We start from the raw sequence: 15,223 nt of genomic DNA, 5'->3' as shown, positions 1-15,223 counted from the left end.
ATCATTGATATAAATCTCAATGGTTTTTCCCAACTGTGGTTCAAACATCCTGGTCATCATCTTTTGGTAGGTAGCCCTGCATTCTTCAAACCAAATGGCATCACTTTGTAATGATAGTTTCCTACAAGAGTAACAAAAGCTGTCCTCTCTTGGTCGTCCAGGGCTAGAGGCATTTGATGATACCCTTGAAAGGTATCCAAAAAGCTCATTCGAGGGTGGCTTACAGTGGCATCCACTAACAGATCAATCCGAGGCATAGGGAAAGTATCCTTTAGGCAAGTTTTGTTCAAGTCTATAAAATCTACGCATACACACCACTTTCCCATCTTCTTCTTAACCACTACGGTGTTAGCTAGCCATTCAGGGTAAAAAAAACCTCTTTAATAGCCCCAGCTGGCTTAAGTTTCATCACCTCATCCTTTACAACATCCTCGGATGAAAGCCAAGGTGGTTGTTTCCTGGGGATGACAGATGGATTGACATTTAGATGACGGCAGATGAAGCTCGGATCCACTCCCGGAGCCTCGTAAGCATCCCAAGCAAATACATCAATGTTGTTCTTAAGAAAAACTACCACCTCTTCCTTCTCCTGAGATGGAAGCTGAGCCCCAACCTAAAAAAACTTGTCTGGGTTGTCACCAATGGGGAATTTCTCCAAATCTTGATATTTAGCATCCTCGACAGGCCCCCTCATTGGTAATTCCGAAGACATTGACTGCTATAAACCTTCTTTGACTATGGCCGAGGACTCAGCTGCTGGCTAATGCAAAATTGCAGACACGAGGCACTGCCTAGCCATAGCCTGGTTCCCTACTAGTTCCTCAACCCAGTCTCTGGACAAATACTTAACCTTCTGATGTAGAGTTGAAGAAATGGCACCCAAGGTGTGAAGCTAGGGTTTGGCAACAATGGCTGTGTAGGGGGAGTATGCATCCACCACTATGAAATCCACTTCCACCACATCTAAACCGGCTTGCACTAGTAACCTAATTTAACCCTTTGGGGTAACAAGTTTTCCATCAAAACCCGCCAGAGGTGAATCGTAAGCTGTCAGGTCTTCAAGTTTCAAGTTCAATCCTTTATATAGGTTAGGATACATGACTTCTACATAACTGCCTTGATCCACCATTACCCTCTTTACATCATACCCCCATATCCGAAGGTGACCACCAAAGCGTCACTATGTGGTTGGATAGTTCTGATCTTGTCTTCATCCGAGAAACTCAATGAAGGTCAAATCTCTAATCTAGCTCTCTTCGGCTCGGAGTTTAGGTCCTCGACTAGCGACCTAGCCATAGACATCACCCTGGCAGGTTGAGAGCCAGTCCTTCCAGGTGTGGTAAATGTAACATTGATTATGCCCAATAGGGGCCTTGAAGAAGCACTCCCCTGGCCCTGTGACCTTGACCGGTCTCCCTATTCATTGGGTCAATACAGAAATTGTTATAGCTTCCCCTCCTTAACCAATTGTTCCAGATGATTCCACAATGTTCAACAATCTTCAGTGGTATGTCCTCGGTCCTAATGATATTGGCAATGGAGGCTTTGATTACGCCTTGAAGGATCTCCACTTATCTTGTTCGGCTATATAAAATACGGCTCGTTCTTGATCTTTTCCAAAACTTGATGCACCAGTTCTCAAAACACGGTGTTTACTACTTATGGGGCTGCAGGTCCAGATTGTCCAGCAAAATCTCGCTGGGGTTTGTTATTGTTGTAACGTTCTGACCTGAAATTCCTCCTCTCCTGAGAGATAACCTTGCCCTTCCCCTTATCTTGCAGCTGGTCTTCCTCAACCCTCTTATACTTGTCAATCTGATCCATTAATTGACGAATACTGGTGACAGGTTTCCTCGCCAAAGCCTTCCTTAGACCATGCCCTGCAAGCAAGCCAAGCTTGAAAGTACTGATGGCCACGTCCTTAAAATCACCTTCTATCTCATTGAACATCTCCCAATATCGATTCGAGTATGTTTTCATAGTTCCACCATCTCTTATGGACAGAGATAGCAAAGACGCCAAAGGACGAGGTGCTCTACTACACGTAATAAAATGGGACCCAAACATCTGGGTGAGTTCCTTAAAGGAACTGATGAATCCTGCCCTCAGACCATCAAACCACCTCATCGCCACAAGCCTCAAACTGGACGAAAAAACCTTGCACATCAAGGCTTCGTTCTTAGAATGTACCGCCATCTTTTGATTAAAGTGACTAACATGTTCAACAGGATCCGTTCTACCATTATACAAGGTAAAAGTGGGTTGAGTGAACCGCCAAGGAAATCTTCCTTCCTCAATCCAGAAGGTGAAGGGTGATTTAGAAACTTGGTTGAGTATCTTATTCATAGCATCATTTACCAAGCCTCTCAAAGATGAATTGTTGTTTCTGCGACTACGGCAATAATCTTCATCATACAAGAAAAATTCACTAGGAGGAGTTCTTGACCTTTGCCTATAGTCTTGATCCTCCTCATCATCGGAAGTGTAGTCAGAATTGGAGGGAGCTCACCTTCTGCGCTCATGGCGTAAGCTTCTTTTTAGGTGATCAATCTCCTTTTGCATGTTTCTGGCATTTTCCTCATGAGAGATATGGTTTTTACCTTAAGATTGACTCTTGCTAGTGTGTGTAGTGTGCACACTTCCCTCCCAGTCTCTCTTTCACTCAAGTTCATGGAAATCATCTTAATGTTGAGAGCCCATAGATTCTACTAGATTTGGACCTAATCCTACCATCGTTAAGCGTCTAACTCACTATCGCACCAGTAGTCCCCATAGACGGCGCCAATTATAAGGACCAGACCTGAGTTCCTAGTCCGTCACGTGGATGGACTTAGGCCCAAGAGGCCCAAAACAATGAATTTGTAGAGGAATAGGTTGGAAAACTAGGCTTTAGTTAATCAAACAACAATATAGATAGATTTGATGACAAAAAGATAAAAATGGACTATTATGAAATGAAAAAAGAATGTCCTCGGCAAATTCGAGGACAATAGTTCTAATATAATGTTCTTAGAAAGTGTTACAAATTTGATTGTGGATTGCTACAGTATTTCTTCTCTCAAATTTTCGATCCCCCTCCTTGTTCTTTTTCGTCTTCTTTTATACTCCTTTCCGTCCACCTGTATGCTAGATGGTTAAGGCTGATACTTGTCCTATCAGCCCTTCTCATAAGTCCTCAAGTAGTAACTGTAAGACTGAAATACACTGTTCAGATATCACTTCTACATTAATGCGGTCAGTGGATTAGCTGTAGTGCATTTAATGCAGAGGCAGTAGCTTTCTCTTCAGATATTTTGGGGCTCATCCTTATCTTATATCTCTGCTATGATTGTCCACCCTAAATGAATTTCAGGGATTGTCATCTTTGTTGTCAATCCATTTTCTAGGATCACGGCCAAGTTCGGCCGAGGAAGTTTTCATCCTCGGTACACTTTCTGGAGCCTTTAGGACCAAACCCCACCTTTTATTCATCGACGTAATCTCCTCTGACATAGACATCTCATCCTCAAGTGGATCTTTGTTCCCGACTTGGGCCACAAGCCCAATATCTGAATAAATAATGCACTTCTGGGCCCAAGGACCTTACACTTAGTATTCTAAAAACAAAAAGGGTAACAGACAATTTGATGTAGGTGTTTTTGTAAAATGTCCGTCTAAAATAAAAAAGTAAGGTTCTTATACTAAAATAAAAAAATAGAAAGGCCGATATGAATGCTCTAAGTATAGCAATAAATAATTATTATTTATATTACAATAATTGTGAGTTTAGACGGGCCCACTACTGTTTGATACATAAGAGTTGTTTAAGTTTTGTTTGGATGTGAGGATTAAATCAGTCGGTGATTTTTTATTATTATAATATGTCTATATAAATTAAATTTGTTTCGGTGACAAATGATACAGAATATATGAATGGTATAGTGAGTAGTTGTGTCTTTGTCTTTGTTGGCTGTCCATTAATACTAAATGAATGATTATTTGGAATTTCATAATAATTTTTTTTATACTACCGTCCCTTAATTTGAAGTTCTGGATTTGTTTCTGGGTGACACTCTCTCTTTTCATATTCAATTTTTCCATATTACGACACTTTTTAAGTTCAAATCAAATTCATTTTTCTCTTGGCATTTTAACTCACAGTAGTTATGTCTTATGGCACTAAATTCTTACCTTAATGTCTTCACTAATCTTTTTTCCTTCAGTATTTCGACTTGTTCGCGGTTTCAAGCTTTTGACTTTTGCTATAAACTTAAAATTTATATAATTAGAAGAATAGAAAAAGAATTATACATTAATTTTTTAAAACAATCAAAGCAGTGAGATTGCATATAACATTCCAGGTATTCCTATACTTTTAACACCTTATGTACTTAGATAATCGCTTGAATTTATTTTAGGATTAAATAATGTAAGCAAAATAGCACTAAGTTCATTTAATAAAATAAAAAGCAAAATAGCACTAAGGTATTGGACCAATTATGCATTTGTAAAGTCATTTGTAAAATTCTATGCATTTGTGAAGTCATTCTTTCTAGGATCATTTTTAGAACCTTCACCCGTCAATTGTTTTCATGGGTAAAAGCAAAATTAATTCACTGCTTTTAATGGGTATAGAATTGACGGGTGTATTTAACATTCCAGGTATTACTATACTTTTTTTTTTTTTAGTAAGTATTACTATACTTTTAAGTCCTTATATACAGTTTCGTAGCTGCTTTTGATTGTTGTCCTTATATCCGTGCGTTGACATATTATTTACCAGAATTGCTCAACCAAAATCTAAAATTAGCTTTGTTTGGGGTCAAAGAAGCCCATCAACTATTAGAGTGAATGAATGAAACAATACTACTGTTTGACATTTGATCACAAGTGATTTGAGTCACTTAGCTGAAGAATTGCCATGTGAATTACAGTTTCTTATTGAACCGTTGCCTCCCTCTTTCAGGCTTGAATCAATGGATCGTAAACAGAATCATCAGCCACAATCTCTTTCTTCTCCATGTCGTTGGCTTTTGCCCATAAGAGTAGGTACAAGCCAAATATAACCGAAACTGCTCCCACAATGCTACAGATCAAGGAATAAGCAAAACATTTTAAATTATAGATGGTCTTTACCTTATAGTTTCTTACTCAACGTACTTTGTCAAAACTAGATTCATCTTTTATCGCCAAGCAAGTTAATAGGGATAATGCCTTTATTTTAATTGGGATTGGACTTTGGAGTCTTGAAGCAAGTTAATTTGGTATCTTGTAATTTTAAGTGAGATATTTGATTTAGATTAGCCCTAAGGTTCTCCTTCTAGGGAAAATTCTAAATTATTTTCGGAGTATAGAGAAATCGTGCTCTCTTCTTTTATATTCTTGGCAAATTCTACTATGAATTTAATGAGTTGACCTAACTACAAATGTGAGAAAAATGAGAAAAAGGAGCATTATTCTTTATATTACGAGAGTACCTAAAAAGTACTTCCCTTCTAGACCTTATTCTTCAATTAGCCTTTAGCACAATGTCATAGTATAAAAGATATATGTGAAGGCCTTGGCAGACCTTATTCTTCAATTAGCCTTTAGCACAATGTTATAGTATAAAAGATATATGTGAAGGCCTTGGCCCATGTGTTTAATGGGCCAACCCCATCCATCATGGGTGGGTACTGGATAGCCATAAAAAAAGTATATTATATAAAATTTGAGACACACAATATATATTGAGACACACAATATATGAATATAGACATACCTGCCCAAATGTGCAGAATCTCCCAATACAAACGTTTGTAGCAAAAACGAGAAAACGACTAGAAGTGGGTTAAATGCCGATGTGAACACAGGACCATTCTTCTTAATGGACCAAGTCATCACATAATAGGATAATCCTGTCACCACAATTCCCTGCAATTCCACAACACATGGATCAGTGATTTGTGAGGAAGAATGAAACTTGTGTTGGATTTTTGGGATGATATAAAATTTAGGCTTACTCCAAGTAATATGGTAACCAAGACAAGCCCTCCTTCCCACTTTAGTTCCCAAGATGACCACGATATCACAAATACAGTTACTATAGCAGTTTGGATGGTTCCAAAGAAGCTCATCATTGTGCTTAAGGATAATTCTGCTGGGTAAAATTGAGTGACATGCCCCTGCAAGATTACATGAATTTGTCATCCAAATTATGGTCCAATATATATACATTTTTGATATATAGATAAACTTCAAAATTATGAGGTCCACTTCAGGACAGCTTAAGGCCTAGGCTTAAGGCCCCAAAAAGGCTCTCAGTACAAAAAAAACAATGACCATCTTGTAGCTGAATAATTGGTTTGAAGAAAAATAAGTACAATCTCAATTCAAAAAGGCACCCTACTAATAATTGTTTTGGTAGAAATAATTTTTTAAGGGTTTTACTAATGTACGCCCTAAATGCATATGTTAGTAAACTATTTTAGGAAAATTTTTATTGGAAATTAAAAAAGCTGTCAAACTTTTTTGATAGCTTTTTTAATTCTCGATAAAAAGTTTTCTAAAATAAATTGTTAATGTATGCCCTAATGATATATATTAACTGGACCCATTTTTTAAAACTAAAATCAATAAAACCATACTTTTAATTGATTGAGTTGGCCATAATGCCATATTATCAATTGAAAAATAGAATGTTGATAAAATCTATATCACAACAACTTAATTAATAAATTTGTACCTCAACTCTCAAGCAGCAATAAACATTTAAATATTGTATTGACTATTGAGATGCAAAATTAATAATTAATAATAAAAAAATGTCCATTTAATATTTATTGTCTCATGTTGCACTATAATAATTATATCATGAAGACAAAACAACAATTAATTTCTTTTTGATATGAATGAGATTCAAACTCAATCCCAAGCCAACCCTATTCAGCACTATAATAATTATATCATCAAACCAAAACAGTAATAAATTTCTTTTTGATATGAATGACATTCAAACTCAATCCCTTTATTAAAAGGTAAAAGACTGCTACTTAAGCAAACTTGAACACACAATAATAGTCCAATATGAATGCTCTATAGTCAATACCAAGCTCAGGCTTATTATAAGAACGCTCTATAGTCAATACCAAGTTCATGTAAAACCATTGATAAACTTTGGAGAAATTTTCTTACCACCATAATATTCCAAAAGCTTGTTGCAAGCACTCCAACAACGATCATTATGAAGCCAATAACACCATCACTAGTTACTTGAATGTTAAACAACCTAGAGGTTAGCAAAACTGGACCCTCCCACAACACTAAAATCAATGCTCCGGCTGCCGATAGGACTAGACCCCATATCTTGCCCTGCCCATTGATGCTCCAAAACTTGAGATTTTCTTGACGGAAAAAGAGGGCCATTACGAATACTACAGAGGGGACCAAGTTAATTCCAATGCTTTCATAACTCGATGATACAAATTGCAGGGCTATTGTCATTAGCAGCTGACAAAGTGTAATCCTAGATAACAATTTACAAAAATTAATATTATTAAAAAAATTGTCGAAATAGACTTGGTTTAAATTGAATCTATATGGAGCAATTAGGCTTTTTCCCGGAATTTAAAAAATTATCAAGTGCTTCTGAAAAAGTCTAATTTGAGAATTTACCTCAAGTTTCTATAACAAGAAGAAACTTTATACTTAACTGTAACAACCCCAACAGGAATGCATAGCATAGTATCTTGAAGGAGAGAGGAGGCCTTTCGTTCCTGCAACCAAGGACAACTCCAGGCATAAATTTTGGATATGGATCAAATATGTTTTTCACTAGGAAAATAAAAGATTAAAAATAAAGAAAAATTATATTTTAATTCCTACATTTTGGGCTATAATTTTTTTTTTAATAATTTATGAAATTAAAGGGTATAACACACACACACACACATATATATATATATATATATATATATATATTTATTTATTTATTGAAAATCACAACACACAACACACTCTCTTAAGTAATGTGAGACAATTACTCATATTTTTTAATTTAATAGCTAGGCACTTTGGGCTTAATTTTTTAAGTTATTCATTTATTTTCTATAAAAAAAAAAAAAAAAAAACTTATTTATTCATTTTATTATTACTGCTATAATACAAGTTTCATTATTTTGTGATTCTATCCTATTCCTAAAAAATAAAAAAAAAATAAAAAAATAAATGGTCCTAGCAGTAACCACTAAAGAAGAATATATATAAAATCTTTTTATGCGGTCAAATGGCAATGACCAAATTGGGCAGGGTCAAAGTTGCCAAGCCCATGACCCAATTCAAATGGGTCTCAATGCCACCTGCCTAGGCCCACCGATGACCCATTCTGCAGTGAGGAAATGAAAAGAGGTTATACCACTTTTTTTTTTTTTAGTAGAGGTTATATACCACTTCTAATTTCTATGATGAACCAAAAGTGTTTAAATTGTGACTTTTTCGAACACGTGGAAAACTGTATAAACACAATTGAGCACCATTCTAACCAAAACTGTATAAATTGTGACGGTATAAACACCATATTTCCATGATAAACCAAAACAGTTATTATGCATGTAATAAACACAATTCTAACCGAAATCTCTCAAGGCAGTCTCCATAGAGATGAAGATGAAAGCAGCACTGACCTTTCGAGGAAGAAAGCGAGAACTGCCAAGAGAATGGTGGCAATGACATGCTCGTAGACCACAATGACGAGAGCACTGACTCCACTTGAGGTAACTGATTCTATTAAAATCATGAACACAGCAAGGAAGAGTTCGTTCAAAGCCAGGAACAAGTATGCCTTGCTTGCCTCAAACCCCGTCAATAAACACCTTGTAATCTCCATCCTTCTTTCTCTAAATGCCTACCAATGTTCTTCTTCTTCTTTTTTCGTTTTTATTTTTCTTTCTTCGTGTTAAATAGCTCTGCAGATAGCTACTAATGATCTGCTCCTTCTGTCTCATCTCCATTATTCAGATAAATGTTTCAAAGAGGTGACATGGAAGAGGTAGGCTGAGGATGCCTCGTTGAATGTCAGATTGACTATTAGATGTTAGAAGTAGAACTGAGCACGTGCTGGGTTTGGTGAAGGATATATGCTTTTATTTTTAATTTTTTTTGTGGAGAACTGCATTTTTTTTTTTTTTTTGGGGTGGGGGTGGGGGGGAGTTTGATTTATGCAAAGTTGCAATTGTAACCACTAAATATGATCACTAAATGCCAGACTTAAAATTTCTTGCGACTTTAATTCAAATTCAGAAATTAGTAAAGACTTACCAAAGACATTTTTTCTTTTTTCTTTTTTACCTCTTCTAATATTACATTATCTTCTTTTAAATTAGTTTCAACTTTTAAAGATGCAGATTCCAGTTAGCTCAACTAGTAAAGTCTTTGTTGATTGAATAAGAAATCCGGACACAACAAATAAAATCAACACATAAAATTCAATTACACTTTATTTTATAAGAAAAACAAATCCTTCAACAACATATATTGACAAAGAAAAGAAAATCTTTTATCATGAATTTTTTTTCCTTCAATTCTTTGGGATCATTCTGGTAATTAGTTTATGTTTGATGACAGGATTGCATATATTTAAAGACTATTCAACAACACCTTGCGGTTGACTTGCCTTTATTTGGACAATGCTTTGGCAATTTTTCTGTTTGGACCAAGAGTTGAAATAATTAATGAGCACCAAATTGGAGAATAAAATGGTTCCTTTGGTCCAAACAAAAACTAGAGCCTTTAAAACTAGATTAATGAAGTCATATTAGAATGAAATGATGGAGCAGGGTTCCGAATCTGTATAGTATGTTGAAGTGAAAGGTCCAAAGGCTTCTTTTTTATTTTTTTAAAGTCCAAAGGCTTTGTTTATTTGTTGCAAGGTCCAAAGATTTAAACTGGATTCTAATCTACATATATTTATATAAAATCTAAAATATATATAGTTATTAAAAAATAATCTTCTCCTGAGGCTCTGCTATTTGTCAAATTTGGAGCTTCCATCATATTATCTATATGGTTAAAAAATAATCTTCTCTTGAGGCTTTGCTATTTGTCAAATTTGTTGCATTAATCATTTAAAATGAGGACTTAATAAAAAATTAAATTATAAATAATAAATTTACTCTATTTCTTATTAAGTGTTAGTTCAGTTAGATTTTACATTTTTAATTTTGTGACATGTGCGGCTTCCATTTAAAACTACTTCAAGCAACATTTAAAGCTAACTTTTAGTCCATCAAAAACAAATTTAACCCGTTCTATTTGACCCGAAAAATACTTAATCCGAACCCAATTTTTTTTACCCGAAACAAAAATGGGTTGACCCATGACCCGACCTGTGTTTTTTGCGGGTCAACCCTACCCAACCTGTGACCTAACCCTAACTTGAACCATTTAAAAAAAAAAAAGTTGTTTGGTTAAAAAATAATAAAATTAAGACAATATTGGTTTAATTGTTTGTTGTGAGTTTTAAGGAAACAATTAAGACATTTATGTAACTACATACAAATTAATTGAAAGATGAATGGTTGAGCATTCTGTAATGAGTAAAGAGTTTTAGATATCAAATAGCAAAGTATATGCCAAGATAATCTAATTACAATAGAGTTAAAAACATAAATCTAAAATTGTAGACATGTATGAGAAACATTCACAAGTGTGAGAATAGTGAAGTCAAAGTATCAAACTAGCATAAATTATGAATGCTTAGACCTATTTTTTAACAATTTATATCCAAAATAAACTGTTTTTCAAAATAAATTATGATATTTCCTAGAGTGTGTGTTGCTTAACAATGATATGATATTCATAAAAGAGACTATGTATAAATAAGTAAATAATCAAACTTTAATGTATATCTCAAAATGAAATAGTGTCAACCACAATTGATAATAGATAATAAATTTTCCAAATCGTAAATTTCTTATATATTTTTATTCTTTATCAAATGAGTTATCCAATAAGTCATTTGTAATTTTGTTTTATTTTTCGAGATGTTGATATTGTGTAGAAATAAAATTTGTGTATTTTTTTTTTATGGGAAAAACTTGTATATTTGTTTTACTTATCTTTGTATTATTTTGACTTAGATAACAATGTTAGGATTTGTATAATTTTAAAATTAGTTAATAAGTTTAACTGAGTTCATTCTTAATATAAGTGGTAAATTCAAAATAATATATTTTACGTCAAGTAATTTGTTGTATGACTTTCCAAATGACAAATACATGTTGTTTTCTTTATATATATTAAAAAAAAAAATTCATGTGAAAAATACAAGTCAATCGACTCGGCCTAAAACCCGAACCCCTTTTTAACCTGCTTAAAATAACCTGTTTTTTACCCGCAATCCGTTTGACCCAACCCGATCCGCCCGTTTTGCCATGTCTATTTGTGACCTTGCTTGTCACATCAGATGGTAAGTCAAGATCACAAATGATTGTGTCTAGGTAAAATATGATTGTAGGCTTTGTAAGTTTTTTCCCTTCATTTTCTTACACTTCGGTCATACAGTAGGACTAATCACAGTTGATTGAAACTTTGTCACGTTTAATGGCAACGATGCTACACCATTCCCTCCCCACCCACCCCGCGCCCCCCTCTCAAATTCTTGATTTCGAGGAAGGAAAAAAAAAAAAAAAAAAACCTAATTTGAACCAAAAATTGTATAAGCACCAAACATGGTCAATTGCCTCAATTCGATAAAGATTGGTAAAATTAGGCTAAACCCCAAAGTTTTACTACAAAATATGAAATTTAACCCAAGTTCAGCAAAAATATTTGATTGTTTGATCGAAGTGAACATTTGACCTACACGTATTTATTTCATATCACAAAAATACATATAATTTCACAACTTGCAAATTGATTTCGCTTTGAGTGTTGGAAAGTTTGACTAAATTTTAGCCACATTTGGTAAAACAACATCAAAATCGCTCATCAGGATCGTTGGAAAGCTTGTGTGACAAGCTTCGTTTCAAGAGGTCACGTACAAGAAAATTATAAAGAATGTGCCCGAAATAATGAAAATAAAACATTAGAACATATGCATGTGGGCATGTTCTCGTGATCAAAGCTCAACAAAAAAAATTGTGTTTCAAGCTTTCCAAAGACACCTCGTTTGCTCAATTTAAAGCTCGAGAATGCATTAAAATGCTTGCCCCAAAATGGAAAGTTCTTAAGCTGGAAAAGTGATTCGAGATACTTAGGAATGTTTGGTAGAGAAGTTTGAGTAATGTTGTTTGAGTGTTTTTGATATATGTATGGGTGAAAAAGTGTGTAAGAGTGTTTGAAATGCTCAAAAAGCTGCTCAAAATAATGCAGAAAATTCAAAACAAATTCACGTGTAAAATGTGAGTATGTAACAAAATAAATTATTGTGTTTATGAAATTTAAACAAAGCTGATTTATATTTTAGTATTTTTATAAAGCCATATACAAGAAAACATTTATAATGTGTTTTATATTTAAAATATATAAAACAATGTGATTATCATTATTTGAGTTTCATACTATAAAGAAGACTTTTTCCCCCCATTTGGTAAAAATACGTTTATATATACAGGCATATATGTATCTATGTTACGTATATCTACAATGATATTTCCTTTTCAACTCAGTCACCAAGTATTTAATGATTGATTTGGGTAAATTCAAATTGTTTGCGTATTGCGTATTGCGTATTGCGTATTGGTAGGTAGGTTATATGTATGTAAATATTCGTAGCTTACAACCATGTAACTAAATATTCGTACGTAGTTTACATCGTCATTAGTGAGTAGTGACCGACAAATACAATTACTCTTTTTTTCCATATGAACCCAAAATACAATAACTTAATTGCTTTATAATTAAATTTTTGTAGCATAAATTACATTCTAAACTTGGTGGAAAAGAAAACCTTCTCCCCAAAATAAAACAAGTCCCCTATAAAAGGAGAATAGGGCACCACATTGTGCTCGATCATATATCGACATGGCAAAACCTACTGTCTTCTTCTTCTTTCTTGTCCTCCTTGTGATCAACTACGGTAATTATATTAATATTTTCTAGGGGTGTCAAATGGGTGGGTTTGGGGTGGGGATAATTGAGTTGGGTATATAATACCCATTTACCCATTAAAACTCATTTAACTAATTTTTTCTAACCCAAACCCAACCCAACCCAACCCAATTCTAATGGGTAAACCCCAACCCACCCAATTATCAAAATTACCAAAATGCCCTCAACATAGTAACAGCACAAAGACAGGAAAATGGAGGAATGCCCACCGTTTGGTTGCCGAGAAAATTTAGAAAAATAAGGAAATGAATTTTGAAAATTGGATTCCAGTTATTTACAAACCGAAAACCAACACACACAAAAAAAATAAAAAAAAAATAAAAAAAAGCTTTCTCCTCCTCCAACGAAACCCTCAAGCTCATCATCCACCCTAACCCAGCCCGAACCCGAATCTATGGCATCGCGTGTCGAGTCAAGTACCTTGTAGACTCGCCGGAGAACATTTGGGGATGCCATGACGAGTCCACGTTCATCGAGTCCGCCGAGTCCATGTTCTTCGAATTTTCCTATGCTTCACCATCAATGGCAGATTATCGAGAGCTTCAAGGTTTGAATCTCACAGCGGAGCCACGAGCGGTTGCTGGAGCAAGAGCTTTCGATTTTGGCTTACGCCGATGCGTTGGCTGGCGTCGCCGTCATCGACGAGATTCACCCCAACCAGGTTCTTCCTGTCAATCATCCAATTGTTTCCCGCTTCGATTCCATCTTGAATTTCTCTCAAGGTTTGGAAAATGCTTCCTTCGATGCTTCGAATTGCTAGAAATGGACTCTGGTGAGCTCTCTTTTGCTTTTGTTTAAGATATTAACGAAATTGGAATGTGTTTGGTTGCCAAGAAAGTTAGGGAAACATAAATAAGAAAATTAGAGTCTAATTTTGTCTGAGGGCTGGTTTTTTTTTTTTTTTTAATTAATATATGAGTGGAGTTGGGTTAAATTTGGGTATATTGTTTTTCGATTAAATAGGGTTCAATGGGTTTTTAGTTAAAACCCAATAATCATTGGGTCTAATTGAATTAATGCCCATTTAACCCAACTAATAATTAGGTGGGTTTGGGTTCAATTAGAATGGGTGAGTTTGGGTGGACAAATGGGTTTGAGTGGACAAATGGGTTTGAGCTTAGTTTGCCGCCCCTACTATTTTCTTACTAATTTCTCTTTTATAAGTGTTTTACTTGATTTGCTCTGAAATTCCATAAGAGTGCTACGTTGTTGGTGGAGCTTTTGTGACTTTAGTGTCATTATCTCTTCTCCACCAATGAGAATTTTGATTCAAATGACTCTTCTCTCTCTCTTGTTGTAAGTCAAAAAAAAAAAAGTTTTTAGTAGCTAATGTCCTAATTATGTAGTTACAATATGAATATTTGTACCTTAATTAGGTTAAATTTTTGTTTCGTTATAAATATTAATTCTTGTTTTGGTATGATAGCGCAAAACTCATGCAGGAGAATGTTAAAGAAATTAAAAAAACCTCTTTGGTTTTTACTTGTAACATTAGTTTGTAATTATTTGACTATAACTAGTCGATTTAGGATAATTATTAGATATTTTCAAAGTAACATAAATACGTACTTCTTCCTCAAAATGATTTCTCTATTTGAAGTATTGAACTCACAAGAACTATACATACCTTTGATTTAGATTCAACTTTGTCATAGACTTGTACAAAAATTCAAACCTAATAGAGAAATTAACAACGTGATTTTAATGATAAATTTCTTTATTAGAAATATAGTGGTTAATGGCTGTTGTGTTTGTTCAGGTGAGAAAGTTATACCCATGGTCGAAGCAGCAGAGTGTCGTACTGCTTGGCCTTGCACAACTAGGCTCCGTTGCGGCGTTAATTGCACAAAACGACACAATGGAATAGGAGACTGTACTGTTTTCCCATCACCTGGAATTCCTAGTCAGTGTGTTTGTGACTGGACTGCATCGATTTGTCCTCCTAATTGATTCACTTGGCAATATGTACTACATTACAATAATGGCCACAACAACTTCTACATTAGAATAATGTGGATCAACATGATATTTTATATTTCTCTATTATATAAAATTATTATTCAAAATAGACATTTGAGAGATTTTTGTATTTTATTCATTTATATTTCTAATTGGATCGATGAAAGAATAAAACTACAAAAATTAGCTTTCACTTCTA

At 34.5% G+C, this 15,223-nt stretch overlaps 2 protein-coding genes across 2 annotated transcripts; both read right to left on the bottom strand.

Annotated features, from left to right (window-relative positions):
* Positions 1–1,659: 1,659 nt before the first annotated feature.
* Positions 1,660–2,196, bottom strand: LOC126704653 (uncharacterized). The gene has a single exon (XM_050403686.1). It carries the CDS (start codon positions 2,194–2,196, stop codon positions 1,660–1,662), a length of 537 nt encoding a protein of 178 aa, XP_050259643.1.
* A 2,612-nt stretch (positions 2,197–4,808) lies between these two features.
* LOC126705840 (WAT1-related protein At3g30340-like) lies at positions 4,809–8,977 on the bottom strand. The gene is made up of 6 exons (XM_050405057.1): positions 8,640–8,977; positions 7,671–7,733; positions 7,153–7,483; positions 5,982–6,143; positions 5,741–5,892; positions 4,809–5,065 (listed from the first exon to the last, which is right to left on the bottom strand). The coding sequence occupies exons 1-6, from the start codon at positions 8,840–8,842 to the stop codon at positions 4,942–4,944; spliced, it is 1,035 nt and encodes a 344-aa protein (XP_050261014.1). The 5' UTR covers positions 8,843–8,977; the 3' UTR covers positions 4,809–4,941.
* Positions 8,978–15,223: the final 6,246 nt, after the last annotated feature.

The sequence above is a fragment of the Quercus robur genome, chromosome 11 (assembly GCF_932294415.1).
Source record: "Quercus robur chromosome 11, dhQueRobu3.1, whole genome shotgun sequence".
Lineage (NCBI taxonomy): Eukaryota > Viridiplantae > Streptophyta > Magnoliopsida > Fagales > Fagaceae > Quercus > Quercus robur.
Note: the sequence above shows the minus strand (reverse complement) of the source record. Positions and strands in the feature narration are given on the sequence as shown.

Bases quoted from the DNA above. Each gene is read 5' to 3' on its own strand.
- LOC126705840 (XM_050405057.1), bottom strand. From the start codon at position 8,842: ATGGAGATTACAAGGTGTTTATTGACGGGGTTTGAGGCAAGCAAGGCA. The intron at 7,484-7,670 runs GTTAAGTATAAA...ATTGTTATCTAG, and splicing joins TTCCTGTTGGGGTTGTTACA to GATTACACTTTGTCAGCTGC. The intron at 5,066-5,740 runs GTATGTCTATAT...CTTGATCTGTAG, and splicing joins GATTCTGCACATTTGGGCAG to CATTGTGGGAGCAGTTTCGG.
- LOC126704653 (XM_050403686.1), bottom strand. From the start codon at position 2,196: ATGGCGGTACATTCTAAGAACGAAGCCTTGATGTGCAAGGTTTTTTCG.